General features: G+C 42.6%; 2 protein-coding genes and 1 pseudogene across 4 annotated transcripts; 2 read left to right on the top strand and 1 right to left on the bottom strand.

Moving 5' to 3' along the window:
• Window positions 1-1,089: 1,089 nt before the first annotated feature.
• LOC108247421 lies at window positions 1,090-2,178 on the top strand (annotated as a pseudogene).
• A 1,228-nt stretch (window positions 2,179-3,406) lies between these two features.
• LOC108247422 (gap junction alpha-3 protein-like) lies at window positions 3,407-4,964 on the top strand. The gene has a single exon (XM_025010436.2). The coding sequence runs from the start codon at window positions 3,586-3,588 to the stop codon at window positions 4,450-4,452; it is 867 nt and encodes a 288-aa protein (XP_024866204.1). The 5' UTR covers window positions 3,407-3,585; the 3' UTR covers window positions 4,453-4,964.
• Window positions 4,965-6,172: 1,208 nt separating this feature from the next.
• tbc1d8b (TBC1 domain family member 8B) lies at window positions 6,173-19,259 on the bottom strand. Of its 3 annotated transcripts, XM_017435554.3 has the most exons (21): window positions 19,133-19,259; window positions 17,327-17,437; window positions 16,979-17,097; window positions 16,658-16,883; window positions 16,124-16,364; window positions 15,016-15,223; window positions 14,756-14,923; window positions 14,492-14,653; window positions 14,208-14,358; window positions 13,831-14,045; window positions 13,295-13,412; window positions 12,926-13,211; window positions 12,711-12,840; window positions 12,534-12,632; window positions 12,391-12,459; window positions 12,052-12,292; window positions 11,896-11,961; window positions 9,756-9,848; window positions 9,567-9,614; window positions 9,374-9,471; window positions 6,173-9,296 (listed from the first exon to the last, which is right to left on the bottom strand). In XM_017435554.3, the coding sequence occupies exons 1-21, from the start codon at window positions 19,257-19,259 to the stop codon at window positions 8,859-8,861; spliced, it is 3,414 nt and encodes a 1,137-aa protein (XP_017291043.1). In that variant the 3' UTR covers window positions 6,173-8,858. The 3 variants fall into 3 exon arrangements, with proteins under 3 accessions (XP_017291043.1, XP_017291044.1, XP_017291045.1); XM_017435555.3 differs by lacking the exon at window positions 9,756-9,848; XM_017435556.3 differs by lacking the exons at window positions 9,567-9,614; window positions 9,756-9,848.
• Window positions 19,260-21,245: the final 1,986 nt, after the last annotated feature.

The following is a 21,245-nucleotide window of genomic DNA, read 5'->3' as shown; positions in this document are numbered from 1 at the left end:
AAATATGGATGGTGATCCTGATTATGATCCGGATCACACTATATTTAATCACGCTGTGGCCTTGGTGGAGGTTTGACCTCTGAGTGCTTCCAGTTTTTGTATTTTTTTGTAGATATAGTTGAGGACTCCCACACATCAAGCAGTTTGTCCTTTTTGCTTTTTGTCATTTGTTCGGTTTTGTTTTGTTTTCATCAGCAGCATTTGATGCGCCTAAATGTTTGTCTAGACTTTTGATAATCATCTTAGTGTGTTATTATTCTGTATATATGGGACCATTGGGAACCACTGGTTTATACCTTATATCTCTTTAGAATCACCTTGTTGGCACAAAAATACTCTTTTATGTTTTGTCTTTTATAGATTAAACTGAAAGAGCAAGTTGTGTCTGCTGGTAGCACTGCTTTAAGGTACCAATATTAAATCAGTTCTATGATTAATTGCCTTTTAGGTGTTGACAGCACTGGTTCATCCTTTTAGTTCAGAAGTATTTTTTCTATCTGAATGATTCATAAGTCAGGGTTAAGTGGTTTAATAAACAAACAAACAAAAAGTATCCCTCTAAAAAATAAGTGAAAAAGCAGCCGATGTGCAAAGAAAAACTAAAAGACCTTCAGAAAGCCAGGATGAGTATTGATCAAGACCATTTAAAGGATCACAAGAAAGTCTTGGCTTGTAAACTGAAAATAAATGAAGAACGACTCAACACTTTTTACAGAACTGTTTATTTCCTCTTTGCATTGTTTTGGGGTTTTTTTTTCCCTCCAAGTGTGTTTTATTTCCGTGAGTTTGTTGTACATTCCTTTATTTGTTGTTTTGCAATCCTGCATAAATACCCAATACTGAGAACTTGTGCTTTCAGTTCTGAACTGCTGAGTGTAAATACTAAGGAATGTAGTTATGAAGGAAACAAAGAAACTAAATGTGCTTGGAGGAAATGTGGAAGAAAATTTAAGGAAGAATATTTACTGTATTTTTTGTCTTTCTTTTAACAGTGTTAAATCCTGCATTTGTGATACAAATAAGATTCTTTTTCATAAACAGGTTTTGTTTTTATGATGCAAACAGTTCATTATTCAATAAAGTCATCAGCTTGTGTTCCATAAATAGACTGGAAAAAAAGGCATAAAAAAACAGTCCACCTACTTCCTTGTACAAATGTGAAACCAAACAATATTGTGATACTTTAGATAGTTTAACAATAGATTCAGGAATTAACAGTGGAACCAATTAATGTTTGGAGCCAGAAACCTTTTTTCAGTCTTTCTTTTTTGCAAGTAAAAAATGCATTTTGCCGTTTCCTTATAGGTTTCTCTCCTGGTTTTGCTGATAAAGTTGAAGACATATTTGTGAGAAACAATGAGAGGATCAGGCTATTTGTTACAGCTGCTGGAGAAAGCCCAGGAATACTCCACAACTGTGGGCAAGGTCTGGCTAACGGTCCTGTTTGTTTTCCGCATCTTGGTGCTGAAAACCGCCATTGAAGATGTGTGGGACGACGAGGAGTCCAAGTTCTTGTGTGACACCAAACAACCCGGCTGTCAGACTGGCTGTTACGACAAAACCTTCCCCATTTCTCATACGTGTTTCTGGGCGATGCAGATCATTTTTTGATCATTTTCTTCTTCTTCATGTGTAACAGATGAAGGATGTGCCCCTTCTCTTATTCATCTGGGCCACATCCTTCATCTGTTACACATGAAGAAGAAGAAGAAGAAGCTGGAAAACCTCACCGAACAGGATGATAATGAGCGACAGTTACTTTGCAAACAGACTAAAGAGGCCGCATCTGAAGAGATCCAGGAGAACGAGCTTTTGCGAGGCAAACTGTTCTATACATATTTCTTCAACATTATTTTCAAGATACTGTTTGAAGTGACATTTATTGCAGGTCAGTACTTCCTGTATGGGTTTGGATTAAAATCGATGTACACCTGCGACCGCTGGCCCTGCCTCACCACAGTGTACTGCTACGTCTCCCGGCCCACGGAGAAGACAATCTTCATCGCTTTTATGCTTATAGTTGCTTGTTTGTCCCTGCTGCTCAATCTGGCTGAAATGTTCCACCTAATTTTCATTAAAAAACATAGATTGTTCTCTGAACAAGGTGACGAAGGCCCTGTGTGAAGCTTCCAAATTCCTGAGGGCCTAAACTCTGCTTACGGCTGGGAATTAGTTTAATTAGTCCGTTAGGGTACGTGTCATGGCAGCTAAATACTTCCACACATTTTGTGTTATTTTTACCATTCATATATCAAAATGTTCTGCTTATTTAGGAGATGGCTGCTGTAACTTTTGGTTTTTGAATAAAACTTATTTTTTGGAATAAAGCTTTACTTTAGAATAAAGCTAATGTTCTGCTAAATGTAGCTAGCCTTTTGTTATCTTTAGCATTTAGTTTTTTCGTCTAATTTGTGGTATTAACTTGCATTTTGCTACTTTGAACTTAGTATTTTTATCTTTAAACAAAAATGTAACTCAGATGGCTCTGAACCCTGTTAATGTCAAAATAAAGCTTTGGTTCAGGTGTTAGTGGCAGGTCTGAACAGGGTTAGAGACTGGTTACCCTAAGGCTCGCTCCTGCAAATGATTTGACATCAAACCTTTTCTGTCAGTAAAATTACTAAACTTTAAATGTTGTTCTTATTTTCTCACCTAGGTTAAGAGTGTAATACCAAAATCTCATCAAAATATTTCTATCCACTCATTTTTTTCCCTCTTACACGTATATTATATTTTTTTTTCCAAATCTCTGCTCAAAATACATACAAACATATAATTCTACATTTGCAATAAACCTACTGACTGGTTTGAACTGTTGTTGTTTGTTCTTCATTTTGTCCAAAGTCCAAAAATCTGGGTTGACTTTTATAGTTGGAAGCTTGTTTTGTTCTACCACCTACTGAAATCTCAAGAAACCTACTATCACTGACATGGTGTCGTGATGAAAATCACCTCAGATTGTTCTCACAAGAGCTCTGAGAGCTCGTTCTGTGCACAAGAACTTTTTCTTGTGGTGGTGTGCGTGAACTATGGTGTAAGAACTTTGTTGTGGGCATGTTTATGTGGAAAAGTGAGTGAAGGTCAATAGTATCATTTCACTTCGACTGCTCCGTTGAGGAGCAGCTGATGGAGGATGTTGGAAATACAGCCAATCTTTATGACGGTTCCAGCAAAACAGATAAAAACAGTCAAATGGCAAAGAACTTGTGGAAGAAGATCCCATTCCTGGGTTCAAATCCTCCTTGCCACCATGATACAGTCAGCCTTTCATTACCTTACGGCCTTTGACACCCTTTTGTAGCCTTAATGCAAAACAAACAGGTGAGTTTGATCCTGTTGAATACTTGTCACAGATATGACTGACGGGAATCATCGGCAGGGTCAAACCAGCTTTGTGCCTGAAAAGAGAACTGATTCACTTTAGGAAGCATGTTGAGTAAATTGTTCATATTGGCTTCATTTGTCAGATGTAGAGGCTGCTGTTCTTTTAGAAAGTCTTTATTTTGTGTAAGTAAAAACACATTTTCCCTTTTCCTTATAGGTTTCTCTCCTGGTTTGGACCATTGAGCTGAAGACGTAGGCACTATGGGAGACTTTGGTTTGTTGTCAAAGCTGCTGGAGGCCGCCCAGGGACACTCCAGCACAGTGGGCAAGGTCTGGCTCACGGTCCTGTTTATTTTCCGCATCTTGGTGCTGGGAACGGCTGCTGAGAAGGTGTGGGGCGACGAACAGTCCAACTTCTTATGTGACACCAATCAGCCTGGATGTCGTCTTGGCTGCTATGACAAAACCTTCCCCATTTCTCACATTCGTTTCTGGGTGATTCAGATTATCTTTGTCTCCACGCCCACCCTTATTTATCTGGGTCACGTCGTTCATCTGGTCCGCATGAAGGAAAAGAGAAGGAGAACAGGAGAACTGAAAGAACACCAACCATCATCATCTGAGAACAAGAAAAAAGCTTCAGGTACAAACAGCCAAGACAAAATGCCTTTGAAAGGTAAACTGCTCATGACGTATATCTTCAACATTATTTTCAAGACTCTGTTTGAAGTGGCATTTATTGTGGCTCAGTACTTCCTGTATGGGTTTGGGCTCAAACCAATGTACACCTGCGACCGCTGGCCTTGCCTCACCACAGTCTACTGCTACGTCTCCCGACCCACAGAGAAAACTGTCTTCATCATTTTTATGCTTGTAGTTGCTTGTGTGTCCCTGTTTCTCAATCTGATAGAAATCTTACATCTAGTTAAAACAAAATGCAAATCAGGAGCTGCAAATAAAAGCCCACCCTCTGCTGGCAGCAACACAGCTAAACCTGACAGACATCAGGCAGCTGAAACAGAGATCAATCATTCAAGTAAAAAATCAAGGTCCAGATCAGCCTCTGGAAGTCAAACCTCTGGAAGTCAAACCTCTGGAAGTCAAACCCAGAGTGGAGGAGCCTCATGAACAACAGGAAAGCTCACAATAGTATGTGATAATATTTGCATCTGAGGGATTCATTTAATTTCTGTCCAACAAAAAAACTATTTCTACCACGTTTTAGCTTTTAAGTCAAAATACAAGAGTGGGAAAATCCTTGTGCTAGGGTTTTTTTTTTTTTTTTGAGAATTCAGTTCTCAGCGTCAGAAGAATTGACTCAAACATGTCTTTCTTTTATTGTTATCTTCAATGATAAAATAAAAACGTAGCAGAGGATTTAATGTTTTTGTGGTTAGAAATAAAAGGTTAAAAGCACAAAAAAACAGAAGAGCATGAGGAAAAACCTGTTACTGTTCTGGCTTCTTTTTAAATTCAATCACTTAATGTCTTAAACTTATCAAATAAAGTCAGAGCCATGCTTTTACCAGTGTCTGTGGGTTTGTTTGTCTGTGCTGTCAGCAAAATATCTCATGAATCACTGAACGGATTTTAATGAAACACTCAGAAGGTTATCAGTGGGTTGACATCTACAGCTTAACTACTGGTGTTAATGGGTTTAAAGCTTAGATGAAAGAATAACTGAAATACAGAGAAGCATGCAGTTTATCTCCATTATTTCCCAGTAAGCAAGCCAAGTGTGCTGCAGCTGTGACAAGGTGGGACGGTACAAACTCATCTAACTGAGCATATTTCTTGGAAAGCAGTCACAAAACGCTTCCACAAAACGAATCCAACAAACCCAACAGGAACATTTTTCCCTTGCATTATGTTCAAGCTCTACAGCAGAGAAAAACAGCATCACAAATGAAACTGGTGAACAAAAGTCTGCTGGTTATAACTTTGTAATCTCTATGAGATTGTTCCTTCATTTTGTATTCTGTCTACATAATATATAGTATACATCAGTGTCACTAGTTGTTAACCTTTCAGGACCGCAGTGCTTCATTAGTTGTGCAGTGTTCATAGCTTTACCCAAGCTGAGCGTGATCTCTCTGTAGTCTGATATGCTGTCGTGTGGACGTTCTTGTCACCAACTGGTACCAAGAATTTTAAAAAAAGACAGACAGCAAAAGCTAAAAAGTACATTACATTCTATCTGAATCAACATGTTAAAGCTTTTAGTTTTATTTTCCTTCTTTAAAGTCCAGATCACATTACTGGACATAAAGATGCTCCAAAACCTCAGTTTTGCCTCTGACTGACTGACTGATCTTTGAGCAGTGCATTTCTGCAGCCGCTGTGTTCTCCAACACCTTCCTCTCGTGTCACTACGGTGCAGCAGAAAGGGCTTTGTCGCCCTTTTGTGGTGAGAAGATGGAGTTTGTCTCAGTTCAGCCAGTCTTGCATCAATCCTTCCTGCAGAGGACATGACAGTGGGAGAAGTTTGTACAGGTAGAGGGACCGGGAGAGGGATTTATCAGTTTTATTTGTTTGTCTCTGTCACTTTCCTGTCCTCTCTAACCCCAGCAGGTCGAGGCAGATGGCCGCCTGTCCTGAGCCTGGTTCTGGTTCTGCTTGAGGTTTCTTCCTGTTAAAAGGGAGTCGTTTCTTTCCGCTGTCACCAACGAGCTGCTCAGGATGGGAGGCTGCGACGAAGCGAAGATTCAACACAATCTGGCTTCCTTAGATATCTAACTTTTCATAATGTCGGAATGTTTTTGTTCAGTGCCCTGAGACAACCTTTGCGGTGAATTGTAGCTATAAAAATAAACTGAACTTAATTAAAACATGAAAGACCTACAACACATTCCTCATTGAATCACTTCTCTTTATTCTGGTGCATATAAATGAAAGAAATCCTAACGAAGCACACAGAACCATCTGAGAGCCAGATGGTTTGCAAAACAAGTTTTCCATCAAAACGTACAGATTTCAGGCGCCGCAGACGACATCCCATCATTTGTCCGTTTCCTTTCTATTCATATGAAAAGGAAAAACAAAACATCTACAAAAACTTTGTTAAAAATGAAATGTTTTGCATCGAAGGTTGTTTGACCTCGGGTCGTTGTCCTTCATTTTCCTAAAACAAAAAAAACGTAAAAATTCCTGAAAGCAGATTCCTTCTTTAAGATCCACTCAGATGTTTAGAAACTGACCGCGGCATGCAACAACTCATGATCCGTGCACGCTTCTTTAACGTTTGCGTTTTAGAAGAAAAGAAAAGAAGAGAAACTGCAGGCAAAGAGTCAGAAAAGAGTCCAACATGCTCGGATGGGATTGTTTTTTGTTCGCTGGGTTCATTTAAACCATAAAAGTTTGAACCAAACACAGATATTCAACTCAGAGCTGGTTGGTAAGTCATGAATTAGTTAGAAATAAACTTTGGATTTAAGGATGGGCAGAATATCAAACATTTGAAGTGTTTTTATTTTGTACACATGACGGATAAAAATCCTAAATGAGAAAATTATTATTTTTAAGGATCAGATTAATAAAAGAATAACCATAAAATACACTCTGAGTTGCTCCTTCAGTCATAAGTGAGAGAAATCCGTGAAGAAAAGCGAACTTGGCAGATTAGGAAAGGAATAAAGCGGAGAATCGAAGCTGGGCTTTAGAGGCACATGAAATGTTAAACCCTCAGGACGGGCAGAGATGCTGTAAAGCTTTCTAAATATTTTAATTTGGCCCCTAGAGACACCGAGCTGCAGCTGGACCCTCTGGATTCCCTCACCTCCGAGATCTGGGCTGAAATCCAGGCTCATCTGCAGCTCGTCACTCTAACAACTGTGCAAACAACTCACTGAGACAGAAGCAATAAGACAGAACAAGGAAATAAATACTCTGAGGTCTATGCTACACATGCTCTCTACTGAAGGCTGGAACTTTACAGATAACGTCGGGTTTCTACAATTCTGTCGTAGGATGTTTATGCCTCAGGCTGAAAAATATCCCTTTTTCCATTTTCAGTTTACAATAAAGTCACCCTGAGATTTGATGAAGCAAAGTGTCCTTTAAAAGGCTGAAGTTGTCCTCATATTTATACATACGCCTCATAAATACATTAATTGCAAGCAAACTTCCTATTTTTTTTTTTAAACGTGGTGCTAAAGCGTCCTACAGAACAGATACAGATGCAGTGATTGAAGCAAACTAAAAATCGTACAGGTGCAAACCACGCCGGACTCAGCTGATGGACAAACGAGACGCTCTCTGCTTCTTATTGCAAATGTACGCCGCTGCGTGTTTACTCTCGGTGAACGTGGCTTTCGGGGACGGCCCTACGGCCTGTCCTTTAGCTTCCTGTCCTGCACTTAACCGAGCTGGTGTTTCTTACAGTCAGAATGATGGTTCAGGAATAGGTCACAGCGTCACAGGACAAACTAGCATAGTTGCAATTTACGTACTGGATATTAGTCTGAAGGAGGTTTTTACAGCAAAACATTCAGATGCAGAGTCCCGTGCTGTCAGACTGTAGACGTACGGTTTATAGATTTCTGGTAAAAAGAAATGAGTGAATCTACCATATATGATGCAGAAATATTTGGTTTTAAAGGGACAAATTGGACATTTTGGAGAAGAGCTTTGTGGCACTGAATTATATTGGTATTTGAAAGGGGAAATAGTGGCACTGGCAGCTAGCTGTGGCATCCCCCTGTGCAGCCTGGGGCACTTCGAACAGGGATATCATAAAGACAGCAATGCAAAAGGTCTCCAACAGGTGGCCCATGGGCTGGACACGACCCTTTGAAAAAAACGTTTGGCCCTAGAAAAGCTGCCGGAATCCCAAAGTGATTCGTCTGAATATAAAGCTTAAAATATGCAACACAAATAAGTCTGCCTCTGAGCGGGAGGATACTGCCTGTGGCCCTCAAAACCCCCTGGATTGTTTTTTATTTATGGCCCACCTCTACTTGAAGTTGATCAGCTCTGGTTTATAAAACCGCTCTCCCCCGAACAGTTGGGAAATTTTACAGACTGAAGCCGTTTTAAGTCGGCAGCGGTCCGTTTCGGTCTCGTTCAGACTCACTGTTCGCTTGTCAGTGACAGAGTTGAACCATTTCTGCAGACGGAGGCTGCCTGCAACAAGTAAGGCGATAATTCATAAGACTTCCACAGAACCGAGTTTCAAAATGCCCAAAATATCCCTTTAAATTTCACTTGAAAGCTGGAAAAAGTGTGGCTACGTGAGAGAATGAAGTAACAAAAAGTTTAAAAGTTACATGAGATGTGAGTAACAACCCTCAGCCTGTAGGGTCTGCGTTAACATTTAAAATAAAAAAAAAAGGTGTTGGTCAGTAAAGTGTTACAGAATAGTGTTTATAGTGTCTTTACGTGTCGTTTTATCAGCCTTCGTTACTGCATGACAACAGGTTTCTGACATCTCTTCAGTTCTGATAGAGGATTCCCACTTCCTGCTTCGCCGCGATCCGAGTGAACAGAGTTTGTTAACTCGCAGGCGTGAGCCAAAAAACGAGCCCTCTGTGTCCCCTTCACTTATTTGCCATCAGTTTGAGCTGGGCCACCCGAGCCTGTCCCAGTTTCGTCTGAATATGGACGGGCCTTTCGAAGAAGCTGACTATGGTGGGCTCGTTGAGCAGCGAGGCCAGCACCTGCTCGAAGGAAAACGACCACTGCGTGTCGGTCGGGTCGGGTGCCGCCTCCTGGCTGCCGGGGGAGCTGGAGGCGTCGGAGCTCTCCGGGGTCGTGGAGGCCTCGTCGTGGGCCACCGCGGGCTCCTCCGTGGCAGCGGCGTCAGCGGCGGGCTTGGTGGGCTGGGACGGGCTGCTCGGCTCCTGCAGCCTCCGTCCCACCTCCTCCATCTTCAGGAGGAGGCTGGTCACGTGGGCGACGGCCCGGTACAAGGACTCCTCCTCTGGGTCGCCGTGGAAAATATTGTAGAGTGTTTTGGAGAACTGGATGAACTGAGACTAAAAGAGAAGGAAAGTCATTTTACAGCATGATTGTAAATAAACTAAGGGATGCTCTGATGGATTGTGAACTCTACCTGATTAATTCTGGGTAGGTCCTTGATGGTTTCCTCTTTCTTAAGTATCTCATTTTGCCACTGTTTCAGATAGGTCTGCAGATCAACCTTTCCTCTGCCTGTCAGTTTCATAAAGAAGCATAAACAGAAAAGACATTTAAAGTATTTGTGTTCAACGCATTGAGCGTGCCGTGAATGTGGAGGAAAACACTACCTCTCTCTGGACATTTCTGTATCACACCATCCTCTGGGAGGTCAAAGGCTGAAATGAGAAGGCGACGCGCGGGTGTTAGGAAAGCCTTCCAGACAAGGCTCGGGGAGGAGAGTCGTTACAAAGTTAAGATTTAAAAAAAAAAGGGGGAAATGTGAGTTTTAGGGGAGGAGAAAGAGTAAAGAGGCTAACCAGAGAGTCTACTCAAGTGAGAAGAGTCTTCAGACAGTGGAATAAAGTGCTGCGGTCTTTGCTCCTTCACGTGCAAAGGGCTACCTGTGAAAGCTAAAACAGACCGACTGTGAGAGAACTGCAGGGGAGGAAGAAACAGAGGTGACAGAGGAGTCGCGTGAGCGTCAAGGATCACAGTTAGAGAAACAAGAAAACGGATAATATCCGAGTTAAGTAGATGAAGTGTGACACAAACAGCCCTGAAAGCTGACAACGAGATTCATTCTTAAAGGACAACGGTGGCAATGAACTCTTTTTTTTTTTTATAACTTACCGTGTTCTGATATATATATTCTTTATCTTAAAAATCAGTGGCAGTTCCAACATTTTCTATCACGGCAGCCTGACGGTTCTGGTATTTCTGCCCAGTTCCCTTACAAAACAACGTTTTGGATCCGTTTGGTCAAAAGGCCTGCTGTACAATCAGTCACCGTATTCTGGTGAAGTTCAGCTCTAAGTGCTGTCTGGGCCGCTAAAATGTTTACAGTCCTCTCTGTTAACAATCTCTAGACCGCTTTACCCGTGTGTGTGTGTTTCAGATGACTGTCTTTGGTGTTTAGTGCTCAAAAAAACAGCAATTGTCCAAAACCAGCCCGATGTTTGCCTGGGGATTTTAAAGTTCTCATCTTTTCTTATATCTCTTATTTTGACCATTTGTTACATAAACATGTATGTATCCTAAAAAAAAAACCTTCACTTTGCAAAAAACCGTGTGTTTTGAGAAACTAAAACAAGCCATTTGTTTGTTAAAGGCCTTTTTATTACCTCGCCTAAAGAAATTCCTCCGTTCATTGATTTGTGCTACATTACATCTCTAAGCTCCAACCCCCCCACAGATGACCACATGTGGGGGCAAACATGCGTGCCTTTTTCATGCATTGATTAAACAATTACCCTGACAAGTCAGCAGTCATGTTGGCTTACTGCTGCATTAAGAGCACAGCTGGAGGTCTGCGTCTGAATCTCAGACCCCTCCCCCCCGAGTGACAACATCATAAATATCCAACCTGCAGGTAGGATAATAAAAAAATCTGAACTTCATTTCAAATTTCACACATTAAATTGTATAATCCAAGCCTTCTCTTTGCCTCAGGTATAATCTCTGCTTTACTTCGGCCGTATTTCACACAGTGGGGCTGCAGGATTGTACTCCTGAACTTCAGCACGGTTGTGTTTGTGCGACGGTTCGAAATGTTTAACCGTGACGCAACTGAGCAGTCGCTGCTCTCGTTATCAGATGAGTGAAGACAACTGCTGCTCTTTTTGTTTGGACTGACAGAGCTCGAAAAAGCTCCTAATTGCGTTTCCCAGATCAATGACGTGTTTGCTTCACTTCCAGCACCCTTTATTTGCAAAGAGGACGCGGATAAGAAAAACTGCACTTTCGTGCCTGCGGCGTGGACCGAACGCCGTGTACAGGACTGTGGACTGTGGCACCGGGATGTGACCCTTTCCTTGGTGCTGAAGCGATGCACACTCTCCTAGAGACACAAAATAGGCTTTGCTGCCTGGCGCAGCACAAGCGGTGACTCAGGGCTCATCAGCTGCTGCTAAGCTGTCAGTTGTAATTTGAGCAGCTCTCTCCCTTTCACAGATCCCCCTCTCAGAGAAACCGGCCCTCTTGGCAAATGCCCTCGCAGCACCTTACACCCATCGTTGCCATGGCAAGTTCTTTCAATCAAAATGTGCTATTCTTGCCGCCCCGGCCTCCGAGCAGGCAGCGACACATCGTGCAGATAAGAGCTTCAAGGACGGCGTCTCACCCCCCAGGCAAAGTGCTCACTCAACAATATCCTGAGTTATGGGCTGGATTATTAAAATGACAACTCATACGTGTTCTGGCCCTGCAAACCACAGGCTGATATGACACTTTATGACCTTGACTGCTTCTGCGAGTCCTTTCTGATAGCATCATTGCTCTAACATGGCGGGCAAATATGGAAAAGTGAAGAATCCATGAAGAAGACGTTTTGTTCACTGGTACTTTGAACTGCAGGGGTCCAACATACGGCCAAAGATACTCTTAGAATATAATATATTGACTTCTGGGTTTTATATAATCTTTTGCAAAAAGGTAAGGCATTTTGTTGTCATCACTAACCTGGAGGCAGGTGGAGCTTGAAGAGAAATTTCAGCTTATTTGTGAATGATGCGCCGTATAAAGTATCTGAGGAAAAAGCGAGACGCAGTTAAAGCAGCAGGGACGCTGAAGAGCAAAGATGCATCAATACAGAGCAGATATATCAGACGATTGTACCGAGAGCACAGCAGAATTCTTTGAAGTTGATGAGACCGTCCTGGTTCTCGTCGATCAGGCGGAAAATCCAGAGGGAGAGCATGCTCTTGGAGGAGCAAAAAGCCCAGGGTTCCAGCAGGGAGAAGAGGACACTGAACTGCTGGAAACCCAGCTGGTACTGCTCCAAATAGGCCAGGCTGGGGTCATGGTGGAGCAGGACTGGGCTGTTCATGGTCCAGTAGCAGCTGAGGACGTGCTGCCTCTGACAAGAGAAAAATGAGGATGGGGGAAAAGTATAATCCCTATTATTTTAAGTGTTTCAAATAGCAGATAAGGTCATTTTTCATGTAATGGACTCACTTTGAACAAGTTATAAAGCTCATCAAGCTGCGTGACATTTAATCTGACTTCCTGGGACACCACTCGAATCTGAAAACAGACACTAAATCAGCTCTGAAAGCCATGACAACGATCCAGTGACATATTCCTGAAATCGGACTTACAACATTTTGCTTGGTCGTGTCCTCCAGGGTCTGGATCACATACAGTTTGTTTCGTTTCCGTGAACTCTCGACGTTCTCTGAACGGATGTGTCCGTACTTCTATAAAAAGTGAGAATAATTACAGCAGCCGCAGCGCAAACACTGCCGACTACAACTGAAATGAGACAGCCGCACTACCTCGTAGGCCTCTCGGATCAGCTCGCTGATATCCACACTGACGTGGGATGCTTTCTCATTATTCCCCACTGAGGCTTGCTGCACTGTGGGAGGCAACGGGCTGTCTTTATTTGTCACACTGTCAAAGAACCTGAAAGAACGCCATCAGAAACAAAAGAGACAACAGTTTACAGAGAAATGCCATTTGAAATCTGCTGCTCTGTGAGCGCGCGGACCTGTTGAGGATGGTGACGGCTTCTGCGTCGTCGTTGCAGCTGATGAGACCCTCCATGTTGTAGTCCAGCACAGCCAGGCCAAGCTGCAGAATAGCCTTTATGCCGTCGAAGAAGAAGCAGTCCACCACGTTGACGGCGCTCTCTATGGGCAGGACGCTGATGAACAGCGTGAGAAACCAGGACAAGGACACGGACGAGAAGAAGGTCAAGTCCGTCATGTGTTCGACCAGCTGGGGGAGGTTTTCTCTGATCAGGTCCTCGAACACAGCCTGGTCGACCAAAGCGCCTGAGAAAACGCCAGACAATAAAAGTTAGGGGTTTGAAATCACCTGCAAACACAGTGTTAGTATCTACTGCTTTGGGTTTCACCGATAATCCGGCGGTTGAAGTAGTCCGGCAGCATCCTCTCACAGACAGCCACCAACAGCCAGAAAGCTTCCTCTTCCTTGGCGTACAGCAGGAGGACCGAGGTCAGAATGTTCATGGCCTGAAGAGGAGAAAAGACGCGCTCAACTGCTGGCTTTAGAGTAACTTTACAGAGTCTGACACCTTTTCTTTTTGTTTAAGCTGAAACAGATATAGAATAAAGGCAGACGGCAAATCAGCAGACTTTTTTCTGCAACACCAACTGCAAGTTCCCATGGCAACAAGATGCATGCAGTTTGTAGTGCTGTAGTTGTGTAGCATAACTCTGCATTTATAATGTGCTCCCTCAGCGCATTTATAATGTGCTCCCTCAGCTAAGAGTTACAATAACATCACCGTTTGTGTTCATAATAAAATAAATAAACAATAACGGGCTACAATTTAATCAAAAATACATCAAGAAAAACCCTAAATGTTTCTTATTTCTGTCCTTCTCTGGCAGTAAAACAAATATACAGCAGTGGTAGGAATTCAAGTACCTGGCAGTATCCAATTTTGGGGTTCCTGTAGGCGTAGGCAGTAAGTACTCTGCGCAGAGCTGAGATTCCAGTGTCGCTCTGAAACGCCGGGTGCTCGGGCAGAGAGCGGTGCAGGTCTCTTTCGATCTCATCTGTAGCCAGAGTGCTCGTGCCCAGAGACTGCTCCACCAGCTCAGTGTAATAACCGGGGTGAGTGGCCATGTCGTTTACAGCGCCTGCGGGATTAAACTCGCAGTGACTCCAAACACAGACGCCGCGGCGATCTCACACCAGGCAACAGTCCTCTTTCAAAGCGCTCGAAAGGGTCTCATTAAGAAATAACTTGCACTGCAGGTCACTTACTGTAAAGGACAGGGTAACATCTGACGTAAAGATACCTGAGAACAGCATCCACAGCTCCCCCCTCAAGGATTCAGGAACGCCTCGCACAATCAAGTCTCGTGTCTTTTTGGTGAAAAACATACTCGTCCCTCGTCCATATTCAGAAAAGTGGATGTTCCAAGACTGCTCCTTCATCTTCTCTTTGAGCTACAAAGCACACAGACAGCAGATATCATGACTCAGGCTGGTTGTACGTCTTCACAGATGAAGGACCTTCATTTATTTGCATCAGCGACACGGTTTGAAAAGTCGAGTACTGTTCTGAAAGGAAAGTGCCCACCATTTTAGGGTCAAGGTTTTCGACATCCTGGGGGTGGAAAACAGTCATGAGGGCCTCGGTGCTCACAGCCTTACTGCTGTCTTTCTGCCCCACCATGAGGGTTACGTCCTCCGGGTTGTCCTCAAAGTGATTTATGAGCGACTGGCATTCTCCTCGTATGGCCTTAGTGTTAAAGACATTTTGCAAATCATCTCACAGTCAGAAGCGAAGATAAAAGATGAAAACGGCACAAAAAAAAAATAAAAAAACACTGAATCATCTTACCTCTGATGACCCGGAGTGCTGTGGGCTGGCACTGATCCCACACCTGCTGCGGATCGTGTTTGCGAGCCGCTGGTAATCCCGCACCTCCGAAAAACGCAGCGCTCTCTTGCCACGCACACACACCGTTAAAGCCCTGCTGCTGGAATCTGGCTTTTCCACACTAACAACCTGTTTATAAGACGATGTTAGGTAAGACATTCGCAGTGTAGGTTTGTTTTTGTTGCTGCGTTTTTTTAATCGATCCAGTGACGCGGATTTACCTCTCGCATCGGAATGACAACGTGGCACTGACTTCCATCTTGACTGGCAAAACACAGGTAGTTCTCAGACAGACAGATCTTGCCAAGTGTGTTAAAATGGCTGAAGGGCACCCACAAGTAGCTCTCGTGCACCTCTAACAAGTTTTCCTCTTTGGGAAGCCTGAAAAACGTCCGGAATTGCTGACTTTTTGCGTGTGCTTCAAGACCTCTGTAGGGAAAATTATGGCAAAACAAAACAAAAATGTTTCATTTTTTAATTTAATTCCTAAAAAACAGGATCCTGGTTGCTTCTTTGTAACACTTTTTATCTTTTACAAAGCACCAGGATGTATTTTTATTTTTGCTTTATGTACACATATTGTTACTTTTGATTTAATGTTAAAGCAATAGTGTAAATCTTTTGAAGTGGGATTCAGCTCAGTGACGTGTTTGCCTCACTTCTAGCACCTTATGAACAATTACTGTCTTACCTGTTTAGATAGCTCTTTAAAGGATCTCAGGTTGGACAAATAGAGTTAAATTCTAACCAGATTTAGAAGCTAATACGTAGTCTGAGACGGACCAAGACCAAAAAGGTTTGCAGCCATCTTTAAAAGAACTCCAGTCTGAAAAATTTCACAGCTATTCGTGCAAATTCTGTTTTATTAACATTTAACCCGCCACCAGTCTCACAATATATTATTTTATTTTATTTTTTTAGCTTCTTTGCAAAATTGATGAGGACTTAAATTAGCATTAAGAGAAACTGCTATGAGATTTATGAGATTAGAGTTGTTTTAAAAACTCCAGCAGTCCACTCTGCTCTCGCCCTACTCAGGTTAGTTTAACTCTAACTTGTTAATCCAGTCAGAATTAAACTTTATTTCTCCAGACTGATGTCTTTTAAAGCTCTAAGAGAAGGTAAAGTATTAATTATTCATTATCTTTCTACAGAATCCCACTTGTAAAGATTTTAACTTGGTTTAACATTAAATCAAAAGTATTAATATGCGTTCACAAAGACATGTTAAACGGGTCATTTAAAACCCACCCGGCAATGACGGCAGGTGAAAACAAACCGTGAACGGAGTCCGATTTTTGGTTGACCTAAGCTCTTCGTGCACCGTACCTCTTAGTGATCTGCAGGGGGTCTGAAAGCGCTGGCTCTCTCTGGAAGGCCTCTTTATCGAACAGACGCTTGATGGCGTAGTCGGCCAGCTGCTCCATGATAACAAACGTTTCATTGAGGTGCAGCAGCATGGAGAAGTAGTGGTCCTCTCCGTGAGCCAGGACATGGATGCTCTCGGTCAGGATAACGTTCGAGGTTTTCTCCAGCCGCCAGATCTCATCCCAGGAAATGACCAGCTTCACTGCAGAGACAGTTCAAAAAAGGGTTTAGAAATAACTCTAAGGAGCGAGGAGAGAAAAAAACACATGAAACTGCACATAACATCATTGTAAAATGACTTCAAATGGAAGTCTGTGCTCCAAAAATCAGAGCCATCTATTATTCACAAAGCTTTTTAAGTCTACACTGTAAGGTCAGGTATAATGGCAGCAATTACCAAGAACCATTTTATACTTAGGTCCATGAAAAGTGGTTGTTAGTTGCAGTGAGCAGTAATAAGACAAGCAGCACCGCTGGTCGTACGCCGTCGCTTACCTTCAGATCCCAGAAGGTACGAGTAGAAGCACAGGAAGTTGGTGCTGAGGTAGAGCCAGCCCTGGCACGGCACTTTGCCTTTCCAGTAGCTGCACGAGTAGTATGTGACCAGCTTCTCCTGGGGGGGCAGGTCGAACCACTTCTCAAACCTCAGGAGCGCTTCTCGGAATTTCTCCGGATCGTCCTCCAGCACCAGAGACGTCTTCCCTTCTTCTGCGATCAGGCCCTGAAACACGAAGCACGACTGGTGGGCACCTGGACCGAACGCAGAGCCGAGCTGGCAGGTCGGCACGCTCGTGTTATAACAGGACGGCTCCTTACTCTGATCTTCCCCTGGACGAAGCTGGTGATGTCCTCACTGGAGTCGAAGACGGAGAGCGTCCTCATGATGTTCTGCTGCAGCCAGTCCCAGTGCTGCACAATCTCCTCTCTGGTGACACCTGACCCAGCAGCAGAAACGAGAAATCAGGAGACGTTCGTGAACTGTTGTCATATGTGCTAGAACTGTTTTTCCTTTTATATCTGAAGTTTAAAAAAAAACCACCTGAATAAAATCGGATTTGTGCAAACCAAATTTGCTATACAACTTGTTTTTTTTTATGAATATCACAACCTAAACAGTGAAACGACTGAAATGACAGAACGGTGCAAAATAATGCAGTCACGTACCGCATGCTATGGACCAGTACACCTGAGAGTCTGGTGTGTAGTGTAGGATACGATAGGGAGCGACCTTGGATGTGGAGTCCAGCACGGTATCAAGAGTTCCCACCAGGAGGCCTGTAAATCACAGCACATTCATAAATACAAACATCCCCCCCACCTAAGTGGCTACAAATAACATTTAGCCACGTTATGCCACTGAAAAGCAGACATGGTTTACCAGCCATTATAAGCTTTTTAGGGCCATCTAAAATGCATCTTTAGTTGCTTGAGCTTCAAGATTATGATAAATGTTTCAAGCGATGCGGCACCCAATCCAACGAGTCTTTATATTTATTTCTTTAAACTTGGATCGAGGACTTTAAATCCTCCCTGGCAGCAGAAATAAACGACGGCCCGGGTCCGTGCCAGGACTAAATTTAGCAAAATCCGTTACCTTTACACCGTCTTGCTGGCGAGCCCTCCATGAATTATTAACAGGGCTGTGCTGAAACCATCTAATGCGCTGCATCAGTGTCAGAGCGGATGGCCCGCTCTCAGGATTTTCTAAAATCGAGAAGTATCCAAACGCGGTTGACACAGTCGAAGCTCTCGTCAGCCCAGAGCGAAACTGTGCAGCTGAGGACGGCCTCTGCCGGGCTCCGCAAATAAACTCCACCGTCATTATAGCAGCCGCGCGGGACATCTGTAATTTTAGCTTCAATTTTAAAACCCCTCATTATCATTAATTATCTAGTGATTACCTCGCAGCTGTCACACTCTGGTAACTGGTTAGAAAGCGTGACTAGCAATCACTAGCTGCCCTGCGAGCCCCACACACTGACTGACAGTCTGACTGACTGACTCCACACGTGCACGTATTTATCTCCCAGGTCCCAGCGATCCAAGATAAAGAATGCAAAAACGATGCTGTGTGTGTGAGAGCTAACATAAGGAAGCTGCAAAACTGGATGCACAGAACCACAGAAGTGTCATTAAGTTGTACCCTGGCAGTGGAAGGGTTGCTGCAAAGAAAGAGGAAATAAAATATGACTCAGACCAATTAAAACCCCTGTCAGAGTTTGTAGTTCTTTCTTTCTTTCTTTTTAAAAAGATAACCTAAAAACAGACAGCTGCAGGTGTAATCTGAACAAACACCAATTTCCTCACCCCGGGTAGAGATGGGACATGTGATGTGGCAGCTCAGATGAGCATCAGTGTCTCCTCAGAGTCGCTGATGCTTTTTATTTTTATCCAAAGAGCAGTCCCCCCACAAACACACACACTTCTATTTACACTAGGAATTCAAGAGTTTCATCACCAGTTTGTGGAAGAAATATTAACTAATTATCCAGGGCTGAAAGGAGCCAACAGGAGGAAGGGGGAGGGGGGGGGGGGGGGCATCTCATTCAAATCAGCCTGTGTTTTGATTCACTTTTGTTACACTTCCTATTTATTTCGAAAAAAATAAATAAAAAAGGGGTAGCAGGATTGGAAACTAGATCAACGTCCTTTGTGTCAACAGTGTCAGACAACAAACACCGCGCAAATGTGGGTTTATTTTAAAGCTAAAGAGATGTTAACTCTGACTGAGTCACATTATTGTCACACCTGTTGCTTAGAGTCTATATTTTTATTTATTTATTTATTTTTACAGACGCTACAGCTCTCTCTCCTGACATGGCAGAGAGCGCGACGAGCCAGGCGGCGTTTATCACGAGTTGAGCCGTAAATGAGTGTTTTCGTGTTAAACCCCGTGGTTGTCCTGAACACCGGAGGACAGAGAGGGGACAGGGGACAGACAGAGAGGGGACAGGGGGGGGCAGCTGTTACCTGTCAGCCCGCCGCCGCCTTCTCCGTACCCGCGTCTCCTCTGCAGCACGAAGTACTCATTATCCTTCTCGGTGACCCACAGTTTGAACGCGTTCTTCAGCAGGATTTCTTCCGGTTTGAGCCACATGTTTCAAACGCGACGAGGTTCTCTGATAAATCCAGCTGACATGTCGCGGACATCTGTGAAACAAACACATACACACTCACAGAGAGAGACCGAGGACGTTCGCCGTGTTTGTGTCCGAATCCCTCCCTTCACACGTCGACAGGAATTGCTGCCAGGCGCGCAAGGCATTCTGGGATTGTAGTTTTTGACGAGGAAACGTCGTCAAGGTTGTCTGTGAAAAACAAAACAAAAACATGCTCCTGTACTGCTTTAATCTTACACAACAACAACATTAATGATCATTTTTTAGAAATAAATTAACTTTCAATTAACTTTCATATGGACATATATATCTAAACCATACACATTTTGTCTCATTTCTTAACACTGTTAACAAAAAAAAGTATTTATTTTGTTTTGATTCTCTTAGACTTCATCCTTATTATATTTAAGCACTGTGTATTAAAAGTGAAACTTTAGGTCTTTTAACGGAAATTCTTCTGAACAATTAATATGTTACCTGGTTTAGATAGTTCTTTAAACAACCTAACTTTGAAGTAACAGAGATTAGTTTTGACTGCTTGATGAGCTAAAGCAGGGGTGTCAAACTTCACGCCTCGAGGGCCGCTGTCCTGGGAGTTTTAGGTTTTTCTGCTCCAACGCACCTGATTCAAATGGTTTCATTACCTCCTCACCAAATCATCAAGTTCTCTAAGAGCATGGCAACAAGTCATCCATTTAAACCAGGTGTTTTAAAGCAAGAGCACATCTAAAACATGCAGGAGAGCGGCCCCCGAGGAGTGGAGTTTGACACCCCTGAGCTAAAGGCTAGTCTGAGTGAAGCCAAGACCAAAGTGGACTGCTGCCATCTTTAAACAACAACTCCAATCTCAAAAATTATTTGGCACTCATGCGAACACTGTTTAATAAACTTAAATCACTGTCAATTTCACATTACACAAGTATTTACTTAGAATCTTATGTTTATTTGCAACAAAGCCTGTTTACATTATAAACCAAATGTCTCCACCTTCTCTCGTGGTTGGGAATTGAAGCCAGGACCCAGTTTATGGAAGCTGCCACGTTGTAGTTTTGGAACCAGAGTCTGCTCAGTAGGTGTGCGGCTTTAAGCCCCACCTACTCACCTGCACACAATCATGGTGTTATGTGACCTTTTTTTAAAGCATAAAATAACTATGTACAGCTAAATGTATTTGAGAAATGCATATTTGAAAAGCAGTAAGGTAAGAACTAAGTGAATCAACAAGTGTCAACACAAAAAAAAAAATACCTGAGGCGTTTTTATTTTATTTTATTTGACTAAAGACAATGTTCCACTTTGTTTATATGGAGGGGTTGGTACTTTAAACTTGAACTGGGCTTAGCCACGTTTAGCAAATGTTAGCCCACCAGTACCATGCTTGAGTGATGTTACGTTTGAACAGCTGGAGAAAATTTTATCATTATCAATCATTTTTATCTATACTTTCATTTAGCACTGTTTAGTTTCAAAGTACTTCAAAGTATTTAGTCACATTCTTAACTCATCTATATTAATATAGTACTTTTAAACACAAGTCTAACTCAAAGGTTTTCACAAAGGAGAGCACACAGAAAACTAAAGGTCCAATGTAAAAGCAATTTGCAATTATTGAAAATATATAGTAGCAATAAGAGCAAGAGATAAAAAACTAAAACAAACACAAAACACATTAAAACAAATATGTGTGAAGCAAATTAAAAAAAATAGGTTATAAGGTTCATTCAAGAGATATGTTTTGAGTTTAGTTTTAGGAGCAGAAAGAGTCTAATTGGAGGAACTGGACATTCTGGGAACAATCAGCACACCTGCAAACTGGGAGTGAAGTGTTTTTGTTGGGTTATAATGAGCTGTTTTAAACAAGACAAGGCTAAAAGTCATTGAGGGCTTTGTTTGTAATAAATAGCAATTTATAATGTTTTTTTTAATTATTTTACAAAGGACCAATGTAGAGATGTCTAAACAGA

This window comes from Kryptolebias marmoratus, linkage group LG13, assembly GCF_001649575.2.
Source record: "Kryptolebias marmoratus isolate JLee-2015 linkage group LG13, ASM164957v2, whole genome shotgun sequence".
Classification (NCBI taxonomy): Eukaryota; Metazoa; Chordata; class Actinopteri; order Cyprinodontiformes; family Rivulidae; genus Kryptolebias; species Kryptolebias marmoratus.
Note: the sequence above shows the minus strand (reverse complement) of the source record. Positions and strands in the feature narration are given on the sequence as shown.